The 15,433-nt window shown below is 35.0% G+C and overlaps 1 protein-coding gene across 3 annotated transcripts in view; it reads right to left on the bottom strand.

The window, feature by feature from the left end:
* STXBP4 (syntaxin binding protein 4) overlaps positions 1 to 15,433 on the bottom strand; it is a 165,427-nt gene that overhangs the window by 94,222 nt on the left and 55,772 nt on the right. For all 3 annotated transcript variants that reach the window (XM_059379727.1, XM_059379724.1, XM_059379725.1), the window contains 2 exons: positions 12,949 to 13,038; positions 9,263 to 9,328 (listed from right to left, as the gene is read on the bottom strand). In XM_059379727.1, coding sequence (XP_059235710.1) covers positions 9,263 to 9,328; positions 12,949 to 13,038 — 156 coding nt within the window. The remainder of the gene's footprint in view (positions 1 to 9,262; positions 9,329 to 12,948; positions 13,039 to 15,433) is intronic.

The raw sequence follows: 15,433 nt of genomic DNA, 5'->3' as shown, positions 1-15,433 counted from the left end.
TTGTAGGATTTTGGCTTTAAGTCTGAGATGGAAATCCCTAAAGAGTTCTAACTTAAGCTTTGTATTTAAAAAAAAATTAAAGCTTTCTCCTTTTTTTTTTTTTTTTTACATTTGTGTATTATTTGAGAGAGAGAGAGAGAGCACCAGCATGAGTCAGGGGGCAGAGAAGAAAAGGAAAGAGAGAAAATCTCAAGCAGACTGCACCAAGCATGGAACCTGACACTGGGCTTGATCCTGGGACCCTGAGATCATGACCTGAGCCAAAATCAAGAGTCGGATACTTAACTGAGCCACCTAGGCACCCCCTGTCTCAAGTTCTAAAAGGATACTCTGGCTGCTGTGTTTAGACTAAACCATATGGTGGTGGGGAAAGGTTAAAAGGAGGGTGATTTGGTAGGAAGATGTCATTACAACACAGGCAGCAGATGACAGTGGATTAGACTAGTGATGTAAGTGGTGAGAAAGTGGTAAAATTCTGCAGTTTAAAAAAAAAATAGGGCTAAGAAGCTAGATGCAGAGTATGAAGTAAAGGGGTCAGATTGTAGGTTAATAAGCAACTTGATCATCTTTTCCCCTTGTCAAATATCTTCAGAGGCAGTCTGCTGTCTGAAATCTTGGACTAGTATTCAAGCACCTACATGCTTTGGTCCCCAAATACCCACCCAAATATCACTTTCTAACACTTTTCATCAGTCCACAGCTCCCTTATGTTCCTGGGCCTTTGATGATGAGGATGATGAGGAGGATAAAAGAATATAGATCAAAACTATTATTTTTGAGGAACCTACTATATTCCTAACAGTTTTAACTCTGCACTCTTGATTCCTATGAACAAATTATAACACGGATATCATTATACTTTTAGACATGAAGACACAAACATACTAACAAATTAGTGTACAGTTAGTGTGCAAAAGGCCTATTCTGACTCTCAGGACTTTTTTTTTTTTTTTTTTTTTTTTTTTTTTAAAGAGAGGGTTGGGAGAGGGGCAGAGGAAGAGGGTGAAGAGAATCTCAAGCAGACTGCACACCCAGTCCAGAGCCCACCATGGGGCTCAATCTCATGACCTTGAGATCATTAACAGAGAGGAAATCAAGAGTTGGACACTTAACTGACTGAGCCACCCAGGTGCCCCAAGACGAGAATTTTTCTTTGGCGGCATGATTTGCATGCCACGCCCTCTGTCTGGAATACTCTTTCCTTTCTATGTCTGGCCCAGTTCATGTAGGTGTTATCCCCTCCATAAAAAGTCTCATTATCCTTGCAGCCAGAATTAGATTTTCCTCCTCTAAATCAAATGCTTAAAACAAACCATTCTTTTTTCAGCACCTAATATTTCTTTTTCTATTATTTATAATAATGACCATGATAATTTATATTTGTTGAGTGCTTACTATAAACTGTACACATTTATACTATTTATCTTAATGCTGCTGACAGTTTTGTGAGGGATCCTATTATCAAGCTCATTTTAGAAATGATGAAACTGAGGCTTGAAGAGATGAAGTAGCTTGCTCAAGGTCAAGAGCAAAGGAGGAGGCAGAATCTGGATAAACCTGTGTGGTCTAACTCCAAAGCCCATTATCTCCTATCTTACTCCTCTCATGCTAATTCACCATTCCTCATAAAAGATTCCTCTTCCTGTTTATTTTTTCATAAATGTTGCATCCTTTCCTATTGAATATTCTTAAGTTCTGATACAGATTTGTCTTAGATAATTTATTCATGATGACCTGACCTTCCTTAATAGAAACTAATCCATTCCAAGAAATAAATACAGGAGGGCCTCAAGTGGAAGAAGTAGGTATTGCAAGGAAAAAAAAGAAGTAAAACAAAATTTTTCTTTAGGTTCATTTCTTAATCAGTACTTCATGTAATTACTGTGTCAAGCATGCTTCACATTCTAAAGCTTTTAAGCTCTAAGCATTTAGGAGAAAAGAACATTTTAATTAAATGCAGGAAAAAAACACACCCTCTAATTTGTTCTAAATGTAAAAAAAATGTTCTAAATGTAAAACAAAGATGTAAAATGTCTACTTTCAGGATGCAAAGAAACACTAAAAATGTAAAAAAAAAAAAAAATCCTGGCCATATGAACTGATGCAGGTATCAAAGGTACAGAATTAAAATAGCTAACAAGGCAAACCAACCACAGTACAAAAATACTTAATGAGTCTGAAAACTGGCCAAAAAATAGAGGACTTTGAAACACTTTTTATTTGGAAATAATTTCAAATGTATCCAAGAGCTGCAAGAATTAGTTAGGAATAAATAGTACAAAGAACACCCTCACACCCTTCACCCAGATTTACCTCGTTCACCAGATGCATCCTTTCACTAACACGTTCATGAATGAGAAATAAAGTATTCTTTCTTGTAAGACACTGATACTTGGAGGCTGCTGAAATTCTGCATATTCTGAATCTCTCTCACATGTAAAAAGACACACGTTCACGCATACACATGCATACAGATGTGTATACTTAAACACAACCACACATATACACACACACCACTTTTTTCTTAACCTTGGAGTAAGTTACACACATCATGGCTCTTCACCCCTAAAAACGTAACTATTTTCCTGAGTATATTCTCACATAACCATAGTATAGTTGTCTAATTGAGGAAATTTAACACTGATTCAATACTTTTACTTAATCTGCCATTTGTATTCCAATTTCATCACTTGACCCAATAATACCGCTTAGAACATTTTTCCATTTCAGGGCAGGATCCAAACTACTATAGTTGGATCTTGTATTTACTTTCCCTGTTTAAACTCTTTGTTGTTGTTGTTGTTGTTTAGGCTCTTTTAATCTGGGACCTTTTATTGCCTTTCCTCCTTCCTTTTTTAATGACAATGATATTTTTGAAGAATACAATCCTTCTTTCTTTCATACTCCTCGGTGTCTGTCTCTTTCTCTCTCTCACAAACACACACACACACACACACACACACACACACGCACACCCGACTTAAAAAAAAAATTAACATCTCTGATCTTGGGTTTGTCTAATGCTGCCTCATGGCTAGATTCAGGTTACGTGTTCTTAGCCAGACTACTACAGAGGTGATGAGTCCTTTTCAAAGTTCCACATTTGGAGTCACATTCTCCATCTATTCTTTACTGGTACTATCAATTTTTAGCACCAGTCAAGGTGTTGTCTTATCTCACTACTGTATAATTATTATTTTCCCCTAGCAATTAATAAGTAGTTTATAGAAAGCTACTTTAAAAATCATGTAAATATGTAAATACTCTGCTCTTCATCAAAATTTCCCCCTAGATTTAGCATCTGATGACTCCAGCCTGATTCAGTCTATACGAACACAGATGCAAAATGCTGATTTCCCAAATCTGGCAGCTTCTCTGCAGTTACATCAGCACTCAAGAGTCTATAATGAGCAAGAGCTCTCCTTTCTCCCCATTAATTAACTAATTAATCCATTTACTAATGGTACGGACTTATGAATTACTATTTTTTCAATGGTCTGCAATTCATTACTGTATTTAATTATTTTGGTACTCAAGTCCTTCCAGATTTGGCCAGCAGAAGCCCCTTTCAAGATTGTTCCTTGTGACAAAGCTCCGTCATTTCGAGTACTTCCTTATTTTCTGGCAAAATGAGATGTTCCAAGTTTGTCTTCTACTTACCCTCCACCAATGCTTAAATTAGTCATTTCTTCAAGGAAACTGGGTTCCTTTAGTAGGGAATGATATCTGGGCACTTAGATATGCTATGTGCTCACTGCTACTACGTTGTCTGCTTCTTGGCTCTTACAGCTGACAGAGCCAGGGAATGGGGGGAAAAATATATATATATATACATGCAAACATACAGATAGATACGTGCACATGTACATTCATATGCACATATACATATATATTTTAGAAATGATGATACTTTAGAAATAATACCTCCAAACTGCAGTCCAACCCTCCGGATTCTTTCATGACTTCCTTCATTCTGCTTTGTATATGTAGGCTTTTTCACTGAGATTCTGGCTCTCAATGACAGTCAATACATTTGCTAAAACCTATGCTACAACCAAAACGGTTTCATAATCGCTTTGCCTATGGGTGCCTGGGTGGCTCTGTTGGTTGAGCATCTGCCTTGACCTCAGGTCATGATCCAGGAGCCCCAGGATCAAGTCCCGCATCAGCTCCACTCATGGGGGGCTGCTTCTCCCTCTGACTCCCATCTTGAGCTCTCTCTCTCTCAAATAAATAAATAAAATCTCTTAAAAAAAAAAAACCTGCTTTGTCTCTACCACTAAAACAACAAAAAATACTACAAAAGGTTTAAGATTTCTTTGTACTTCTTTTCCAACTCAACCCAACCTGTCAAAGACTGAACACAAATACTGTGTTCATAAGTTACTTGAATTGGTTTTCTTTAGCATGGACATGGTACTCATTTGAAATACAAATGGATTCATTTGTTTTGGTCTGCTTGTACCTTTAAGTTCATTTTCCCTTCCTTATCTTTATTGCTTTTCTTATATTTTTTGAATGTGTTGAATATTAACATGCACCTCAAAGTAAAAATTATATAAAAAGTCATTCTCAGACAGGTGTCAGTCTCTCCCACATCTTATCTACCATCTGTCCACCCACATTGTAGATAACCAGTTTCGTCACTGTCTAGTTTATCCTTCCTTTGGTGTCTTTTGTAAAAGATAAGCAGATATATAACTGCTCTTGTTTATTAAATATTGCATAGTATTTATATTCTTTTGAAATTTTTTTTTTTTTTTTTTTTTTTACTCAGTAGTATCTCCTGGAAATCAATCCATATTACTCAAGAGAGATTAAAATAGTTTTCAGTATTTTCTAATCACAAATATTACTGTAATACTGTGCATATCTATTTTATTATTATTAGAGGTATACCTTCAGAGTAAATTCATAGACGCGAGATTGTCAGGTAGAAGAGTAAATAATATGTAGATTTGTTAAAACTACTAGTTCTTCATAGGGGTAACATTTTGCAATCCCAATGAGAATGCCTATTTTGAAATACCCTCATTAACAGAGTACTGTCAAGCTTTGGAATTTTTGCTAATGTGATTGATAAGAAATGGTATTTGCATGGTTTTCTTAAAAAAAAAAAAAAAGAAAAGAAAAACAACCACCAGACAAACCTTTGTTGAAGTAGAATTTACCTAAATTTCAATATAGTAAAATTTACTAATTTTAGGTTTAACCCAAGGTCACAAAAGTTTTTTTAAGAATTTAATTATTTTAGTTCTTATGTTTAGATCTATAATCCACTCACAGTTTTTAAGTATGACATAAGGGCTGAGATTCATTTTTTCCCCCAAATATTCCCTTATTCTACCCCCATGTATTATAATGAGCATCTTTTCCCCAGTGAATTGTCTGTGAACCTTTTAGAATACCAAGTGGCTTGGAGCGCCTGGCTGGCTCAGTGGGTTAGGCCGCTGCCTTCGGCTCAGGTCATGATCTCAGGGTCCTGGGATTGAGTCCCGCATCGGGCTCTCTGCTCAGCAGGGAGCCTGCTTCCCTCTCTCTCTCTGCCTGCCTCTCTGACTACTTGTGATTTCTGTCAAATAAATAAATAAAACCTTAAAAAAAAAATAGAATACCAAGTGGCTTGAAGTGTGGGTCCATTTCCACCAGTGTCAGACTCTGTTAGCTCAGGTTTACAGCCAGGAGGAGCAGTCTGTCTGATTATGTTCATTCTCCAATTCTTTGGCAGTTGCCTACTGTATAACGCCCAGCTTTTTAAAAATTGTTTTCTGTTAGAAGATGTCTTCCACCAGTGTTTCCCTCTGTCATTACCAGAAGATGGAAGTTCTATCACAGTGTAGATTTTAACTGGTATTTCTCATATTATGAGAAAGATTATCTTTTCATATAATTAAGGGACATTTTTATAATGTTTTTTGGGTGTCTGTTCATGTCTTTTGCCAATTTTTCTACATCATTTTTGGCTTCTCAACTGTTAATACTTCTAACAGGTTATTATTTATGTACATGGATGCAACTGAGTTTTGTATATTAATTTTATATCTTGCTAGCTTGTGAATTTCTCACTGAGTTAGTTTTATCACTGATTGTTTATGGGTTTCTGGATTATTATTATGTCATCTGCAAGCAGATGGTTTTATTTATTTTTTCCTAATTCATATGCCCCTAGTTGTTGTTCTAGTCTAATTGTATTTTCCTTTTCTGTGTGGTTTTATAGGTTTAGAAATCAATGTTACACTAGCTTCAAAAAAAAAAAAAGGAAATTTTCTTTCTTTCTTTTTTTTTTTTTTTAAATCCCTTCAGAGGATATTTATGTGGTTTTGGGATTGTCAAAGGTTTGGCTAAATTTCTCTGTAAAACTTCTGACCTGATCTTTTTCTAGAAGGTAGTTTCTTGATAACTTTATTTCTTTTATGGAAATTGATCTGCTAAACTTTCCATCTCTACTGAGGTCAGTTTTGGTAAACTGTATTTTCCTACAACAACCTTTTAATAGACGAGTTGATCCCATTCATGTTAACTGAGATAACTATACTGTGTGGTCTCAATTTGATCATATTTTGTTGAAATTACTGTGTGGATATATTACATTTATATGGGTTTATTTTGTGTGTTCCTTTTGCTTTTTAGAAAATTCCTTTTGGTGGGGCACCTGGGTGGCTCAGTGGGTTAAGCCTCTGCCTTCGGCTCAGGTTATGGTCTCAGGGTCCTGGGATAGAGCCCCACATCGGGTTCTCTGCTCAGCAGGGAGCCTGCTTCCCTCTCTCTCTGTCTGCCTCTCTGCCTATTTGTGATCTCTGTCAAATAAATAAATAAAATCTTAAAAAAAATTCTTCTGGTATTTAGGAAGATTTGTCTTTTCATTCTATAGGTTACCTTTGCATTACTACTTTTTTATAGTGCCAGAAATCTCCTCTATTTTTACCTAATTTTTTACTATTTGAAATCAGTTTTAAATGATACCTTTACTTATACAGCAAAGCAGTTATATTTTATTTCCCTCTTTTTTCTCCCCCCTTTTTCCTCTGATTTTTTAAAAAATAAATTGCATCTTTTGATTTTTTTTGTCTGACATATACTGTTAACATGTTATTCTTTTACCTGCAAACTCACTCTTATTTTGGTCTTTGCTATAAAATAACATCTGTGAGATGCTCACTCTCTGGGGAATTCTGGACAAAGTTATTAGAGTAATTTTTTGACTGGATGAAACATCGTCTCCTAAATTCTTCAGGAAAATATTCCCTGAATACTGGCACATTCCAAATGGTTTTTCTAGGGTCTTGATATGTGAAAGTCAGGTTGGCTGTATACAGTTTGGTTTACATTTTCTTTCCTTTAGTTTCTTGAAAATATTACTCTCCTATGGCCTTACTTTGCTGTGTTGAGAAGGCTGATGCTGTTAAATTCTATAGCCTTTGTAAGTTGTCTGATTTTTTTCACTTGGAGACACTGTTCATTTTCTGTTCTAACTCTGAAGCCTAGTAAGTTTACTGAATATGTCTTAGAGTTTATCTTTTTAGGTCAGATTACCTAGTACTCACTAATAGGTTTAATTAAGTCTTCTTTTATTTCTGGAATGTTTTCATGGATTATAGTTCTAAATATTAGTCTTAGTTGTTTTATTTCCTCAGGAAACTCTTTTATTTCCTTATTTCAATATCATTTTCCTCCTTATGGTGTTTTGTTGTTGTTGTTGTTTTTGATGCTTTTCATTTGTATAATTTCTTGAACAACTTACAAACTTAGTTTTCATTTCTGATATGCTTTTATCTTTTTCTTCTATTTCTTCCCTAAGTTTTACCAACTTTCATTTTATTTCTTCTTGCATTTTAAAAATATTTCTATTCTTAGTTTTTAAAAAATTTCTGTTTGAGGTGTTTTTCTTTAGTGCCAAATGCTTTGTTTGAGGATATTTAATTGAATTTGGAGTGTTGTGTTAGTTTTCTTTAGCTTTGTGGTTGAATTGTTTTGGAGAGTTTTTGTTAGAAGGAAAGCTTTAATCATATTGCCTGATTATTCAGTTGTTTTATAATAAGGGGGACAGATTTATTTATTTATTTTTTCTTATTCCATATTTTTTCCCTTGCAGAGAAAAAGTTCTTAGTTCAACAGCATGCTCTTCTGTGCAGTGTCTTCATGGATCATGTTGTTGAAGGTCATGGTGAGGGCAGATGGAAAGGAATGGTATGTCTTGTTTCTCTTTCATTTTTGCAAGATCTTTAATTTTCCCCTCTTATTTCCTTATTGTTTCATCTCCAAAGGATACTACCCTGTTTCTGTTCATTTGGTTATTCCCAGAAGCAATTATTTTCCAAGGCTGCCACTTCTGGTTGTACACTTTCTCAAGTCCGGAGAACCACTCAATACTGATCTGTGCTTAGACTCTGGCATTCATTGTTGCATATTCTTTTTGGAGGTGATTGTGTTTGTACTTCATCTAGTCGCTTTGTTTTTTCCTGATCTTTGAACAGAGTCACTGAAAGTTTACCACCTCTGTTCTTTGTATCCCAACTTCCATTAGCAGGAAGGCTGCAGGACTTTGTTGAAAATTTTTTACTCTATTTATATGTACTTTGAAGGATGTGGCATTTTACATCACAGTCATATTGAAGGTATGAGTCTTATATGATTTTACTTGCCATGTTAACTTTATGTTTTCTGGGGAGATAATGTTTGGGCAATTCAAAATCAGGTGACTGCCACTGCTCTCTAGCTATGTTCTTTTTATCTTTCTACCCTTATCAATATTTTATTTATTTGTATATCTGTTTTATAATGCCATTGTATTTATTTTATTGCAAGTGACCAAAAATCCTGTGAAGAATGATGTAAAAATAAATTACTTTTTAGTATTAAAAAGTAACAGTAACAAATGCTCTGCCTTGGAGGTTTTCTTTTCTTGTTTTATTTTTTCTGTAATATAGTCAGGTATGAGTAACAGAAGAAAAGAGAAAGGAAAAGAAAAAGAGAAAAAAAATAGAAAAGCAGTGAGATTGATCATTTGCTTCTGATAACCATGGGTATCTGCTTTTGAAAGCAATTTCTTTGAGCAATAGTAGCAAGACTTCAGCACAGATAGCTCTGAAAGTGATTGCTTTTAAGACTTATGCTATTTTATACTGTAGTATTCACATCTGTAAGGTCTGGGACATATACAGCATCACTGCTGTTTACCCACATTAACAAAAGCACGTGTCCACACACGTGCGCACGCGCACACACCCACCCCCACCCCCCCCCACACAAAACATGCACTTACTTGTTTCACATTCTGGAGTTCTTCTGCCAATTGTTTCTTTTGCCTTTCTGATTCAAATAACTTTTCCTATATTTAAAAACCAGTGAATTAATAACAAATTATGAAGTATCAATGAGCCTTATTTCAAAATTTATAAATTCTACAAACATCCAATTGTTACAATCTGAAAATGTAGTTCTTAGTCACTTTTCTGGCTTTCCACATACCATTTAAAAATAATTATCTACAGTATGATTGTGATGTAAATGCATTTTCTGTTCCTTTGATTAGTCATTTTGTATAATCTCAAAATCTGAGCTCCAAAATAATTCAGTCAGGATGAAAATGTGTAAATACTAACTAAATTTTGGGCAAAAGCAATCATCACCAAAGAGCTTCCAAACTGAAGAGGATGATTATCACAACTTAGAAGTAAAGGTCTCTTAGCACACTAAAGAGGACATATGAAATTGGACTGGCTACTGTTTTTCTAATTTACCTTGTGCTTGGAAGATTATCCATACAAATGAAGATATGACTAATGTAACCAAAATATAAAATAATAATTACTGTCATAGAATAAATAATTTCACACATGTAAATTAAATGTTATCTTTGAAATTAAAATGTAAGCACATACCCTAAAATATTCAGCTTTTAAAAAATATATCGTAAATAAATCCACATTTTATTGATCTAATCAAAAATACTAAGAGTAATATAAGGACAATTTTACTATAAACTTGAGCAGAAGAATTGCTTGAAGATTAAATTGAGTGGTAAATATTCATGGCAATACTGCAATGTTTATAAGAAGCATTCTGTTTCCTGGTATATTTCAGCTCATTCTTATCTAAGATATGAAATGAAGGTATATGAAGATGAATTTAATATAGCAATCTAATGAATCTGCCACAGATCAGGAGCCAAGAAACTGCTGGCTCTCATGCTTTTATGCTCTAGCAAGTCACCTTCACTCTGTGTCCTAGTTTTTTTGCATCTGTAAATGGAAAATACATCTATTTTCATTCAGCTTTGCAAAGCAGTAGCAATCTTGAACTTTGCAGAAAGGCTTTAAGTTAAATAAAGCCCACAGCACTTTTAAAAAAATCACTCTCGTCCAATAAAAATTAGCCACTGGCATCAAATGATATTGGTTTCATTTTTATTTGAGCCTCAAATCAGGCATGAAGAATAGAGATGTTGCAAGTGATGAGAGAACACCTACGCCCTCTATGAACTTCACGGAACAACCTCTGTTATCTGTGTGTGTGTAAGACAAGTAGAAATACTGAAGGTACACATGTTACCTTGAAGAAGTATTTATGGCTGTGTACACTCTTTTACATGGCAAACCAAATGGTTCTCAGCCAACAGACAGGTTTGTGGGTAAAGGAAATTATAAAATACAGAATATGCTGTATCTGGGATTTCAGGTCCTGTCACATTAGAACATGTTTAGTTACGTGACATAGACTTTAAGTGTGAACCCTGATTTATTTAAGAGCTCTTTAAGGGAGCCCTGTTTAAATGTTACATAAATGCAATTTTAAGTTAAAATTCTAATAATACTGATATTTAAATAAAATTGCAATGTATCATTAACAATGATATACATTAAGTAAATGAAAAGATCTGAGAGCCTCCAAAGGTTTTTCTTTTTTTTCTTTTGAGAGGGAGAGACAGAGAATCTTAAGAAGGCTCCACACCAAAATCAAAAGTCCAGTGCTTAACCGACTGAGCCACCCAGGCACCTCTGAAAGTTCTGATGAACCATAAAATTTAATGGCTTATGCAGAGACGGACTATATAAAATGCTGTTTTACCAAGACAGCCATCATTGGCGATGCTTTCAAAGAGAATATGAGGAAATTATTGTCAATTTATTCTTAAAACTAAATTTATGTTTTTTCATTTTTATTCTCAAGTATTATAACCAAAAATGTAGAAGTGATTTCAAAGTTGTAAAAAAAAGCCTATAAAATATTCCTTTAGTAATGGAATGTTCATACACACTTGGAAGGAACATGAATTGGTAAAGCCTTTTGAAGGGTAACTTAGTAATGTGTATAAAATTTTATGTGTCCATATCCTTTGATAAAACAATTCTACGTTCAGAAATGTATTCAGTTTGTACATTTACAATTGTACAAATTGCCCCAAGATACATCTACAAAGCTATCTATAATGAACTTATTTTTAGTAGAGGAAAACTGGAAGTAGCCTAAATATTCATCATTAAGGAACTGGCTAGGGGTGCCTGGGTGGTTCAGCCCAGGTCATGATCCCAGGGTCCTGGGATCAAGCCCTACATCCATTTTGCTGCTCAGCGGGGAGTCTGCTTGAGGATTCGTTCCCTCTACTGTGCCCCCTCCATGCCCCTCCCATGCATGAGTGCGTGCTCTCTCACTCTCTCTTTAATAAATAAATAAAATCTTAAAAGAAAAAAAAGGAGTTGGCTAGATAACCTAGGACGGAAACACTGATGATAGGAGAACCATTAAGAAGACTTTGGCAGGGGACACCTGGGTGGCTCAGTCAGGTAACCATCTGCCTTTGGCTCAGGTCATGATCCCAGGGTCCTGGGCCTGAGCCCTAAATCGGGCTTTTCTCCCTCTGCCTGCTGCTCACTCTGCTGGCTCGTCTCTCTCTCTCTCCCTCTGACAAATAAATATATAAAATCCTTAAAAAAAAAAAAGAAAAGGATTTTGGCAGATCTGCACATATTAACTCGAAAAATAGCCCAAGATATAAGGCCAACAAAGAGAAAAAAGAAATAGGAAGCAAGTTGTAAAAAAGTGTTCAATGTAAAGAGATTTACATAAAAGCTAAAATGCATATATACATTTATTTTTAGAAATATAATTGGCTGTAGAGAGAAAAAAGTCTCCGAAAGGCTATAAACAAGGTGTGTTTAACAATGGCTTCCTCTAGGGGTTGGAATTTTAAAACTAAGGCAGGAAGGAAATTTCTTCCTTTTTTGGGGAGGTGTAAAGATTTTGCTTTAATAAAAATTAAGTAAATAAACAGAGAATTTTACTTATTTCAGAAAATAATTTAAAATAATGGAAAAAAGTATTCCTATAGTGAATTAAGGGCAAATCAAGTAGTTTATATAGCTTTTCTTGAAGACTTGAAAAGTACAATAGATTTCTGTGAAAATTGCAGTATAATTTAAATTTAATATCCTATTAAAAACAGAATGAAAATATATAAAAAAAGAACCAAAATCTTAAAGTATATTTGGGGATGCTGAGTATCTTTTTCTCTTAATCATATTACCTTAATTCCAAATATTATTACCAAAACAAGAGGCCTCTGAAACATGCCGACAAACATGAAAAATGTATTTTCCAGTGAACATTTAAGGATTCAAAATTGTCATGGTTTGCTTGGTTGACTCATCTAATCTTTGTTGGTTTCTCATCTTTGCCACCCACATGAGAGCAAAAAGGTGTGTGAAGTAGCCAGATCCTCAGGTATGAGCAAAACCCACTGTCTACACTGAGTCTTACATGGGTATTGGGAAATAAAAGTAAGTAAAGAAACAAACAAACAAAAAAAGGACCCTTTAAAGGCCTGCTGAATAAATGAATTATAAAATATTTGGTATTAATATGAACATAAATAATATTTGATAATTTATAATAATATTTTTCCGTTTCTTTTTTCTCAACAAAACATAAGGAGGCGAAATTGGAGATTACCTTGAGCATATTCACTTCCTCTAAGGCATCATTTCTTTCACGCTTAAGCCTTTCTATTTCATCTGCCTCTAAGGAATCACAGGGAAGAAGCTGTCAATATTAAAACATAAGAAAAAAGTTATGCATTAGATGCTAATTATGAGAACTAGCATAAAAACCCTTTTTGCATTTTAATAACCAAATTTATTTTGTTACTTTGGAGTCATCTGATTAGATGAAAGAGAATGTTAAAGCAATCTGGGGTAACTTGATTTAAGCTTGAGTTTGCACTGCTGTTATTTATAACAGAATCTAGATGATTATAAGGTATACATACTGTGTTGTCACCTTTATGTCATCAATTTTAACAATATAATTTCCCTTAAAGGTCCAAATTCTACGCTTGTGTTTATGATGTCAAAAAGACTTCAGGAGATCGGGAGAGAAACAAACCACAAGAGACTCTTAATCTCACAAAACAAACTGAGGGTTGCTGGGGGGAGAGGGGGTATAGAGTATGGTTGGGTTATGGACATTGGGGGGGTATGTGCTATGGTGAGTGCTATGAAGTGTAAGCCTGACGATTCACAGACCTGTACCCCTGAGGCAAATAATATACTATATGTTAATAAAAATAATTAATTAAAAATTTTTAAAAAATAATAAAAAAAAGACTTTATGAGTTATCAACATAAACTACTCCCCAAAATATCCACCCCATGTACATGGCATCTGAGGCTAGCAAAACACTGGACATTATCAGCCAAGAGAATTTGTGTGAACCCAGTAAAGGTCACTGATTAATTCCACACCTTGTTTTAACTATATGAAATGCAATGTTAACAGCCGAGCAGCTTACAAAGATTCAAGCACAGAAACTGTAGACTGAAGGTAATATTAATAATTCAGGCCCAAGTGAACAACCACCACCACAAAATAGCAGAGATGGCAATTCCTCTTCTCTTACTGCTAGCATGATCTGACAGTCAATTATAAGGTAAAAAAAACCAATGACAATCTAATCAGAGATAAAAATCCAAGTCCAATTATAGCCATCTTATATGTATAAATTATAACAGAACTAAAAAAATGTACAGAAAATATAATTTAAAGGATTATGTGGAGAAAATGATTGCTTTACAAGTATGGGCTTAAGGCAGAGCCTTTCAGACAGGAGAGATGAATGCAGAGTGACAAAAGATAATAAAAATCATTAATGATAGGGGTGCCTGGTGGTTAAGCTTCTGCCTTCAGTTCAGATCATGACCCCGGATCACGACGGGCTCCCTGCTCAGCAGAAAACCTACTCCTCCCTCCTTCTCCGCCCTTCCCACTCTCCCTCTCCACCCCTACTTGTACGTACTCTCACTCTCTCTGATATACAAATAAAATCTTAAAAACAAATTAATGGTATCACATTTATTACGAACTTACTATGTGCAGACACACTGTTAAGGGCCACATACATTCAATACTATATCCTTCCTATAACCTTGTCTCCATTTAGCAGAGGAGGAAACAGGCTCAGGTTAGCAACTTATGTAAGGTTTCACAGCTAATAAATGGCCACCCCAAGATTCCCACAGAAGTCTGATGTTAGTCAGATTTTTACTAACTGCCCAAGAGAAATCATGACGGAATAGATACAATAAATGCAGGTTTGATTTCTAAATCCTAGCATAACTGAAGTAAGAGCCATTCCTCAATTTTGGGGGGAGAAATATTTTTCCTGCACACTACTGTTTCCTTTGGTCCTGACAGTTACCTTTGAGTATCTATTTGTTTCACAATTTACGTCATCACATCATCTTCATCTGTCTCTGTTACTCTACCCTTTCTTGAGTACTCAACACCCACTCCTAGAATTCATTCTTATACTGTTTAGGATTAGTTTTTAAGACATTTTCAAATGTAACAATATTTCCCGAAGTATGTTCTAAAGGATATTAACTAGGTTTGCACAAAAGCCAAACTGAGTGGTGGGGACGATGGCAGCGGACCCTGTGGTCAGGTAAATTTGAGAAATGTTAGGATTTAGAAAAAAAATGAACTTCTTTCCTGCAAGGCTTCCAACATCCATAATAATTTGCTAACGAGCATTTTTAATATCCCCAAAGGAAATAAAATTTAATAACTTGTTGCTTTTCCTCAAGTTATTTGGCCATACCCTTGACCACTACACCTTTATTTATTTAAAGATTTTTGTTTATTTATTTGACAGACAGAGATTACAAGTAGGCATAGAGGCAGGCAGAGAGAGAGGGGGAAGCAGGCTCCTAGGACCCTGAGACCATGACCTGTGCCAAAGACAAAGGCTTAATCACTAAGCCACCCAGGTGTCCCACCTTTATTTATTTTGTGGCACCTCACTTGACTAATGTCTGCAAATACAAAGTGTTCTGGGAAACACTGCTACTCAATATTCAGATAAGCCTATTGTTATCTTGCATGCTACCTAAATGTGAAATAACTCAAAAGTTTAAATAAGAATCTAGATAACAGAGCT

This window comes from Mustela nigripes, chromosome 16, assembly GCF_022355385.1.
Source record: "Mustela nigripes isolate SB6536 chromosome 16, MUSNIG.SB6536, whole genome shotgun sequence".
Lineage (NCBI taxonomy): Eukaryota > Metazoa > Chordata > Mammalia > Carnivora > Mustelidae > Mustela > Mustela nigripes.
Note: the sequence above shows the minus strand (reverse complement) of the source record. Positions and strands in the feature narration are given on the sequence as shown.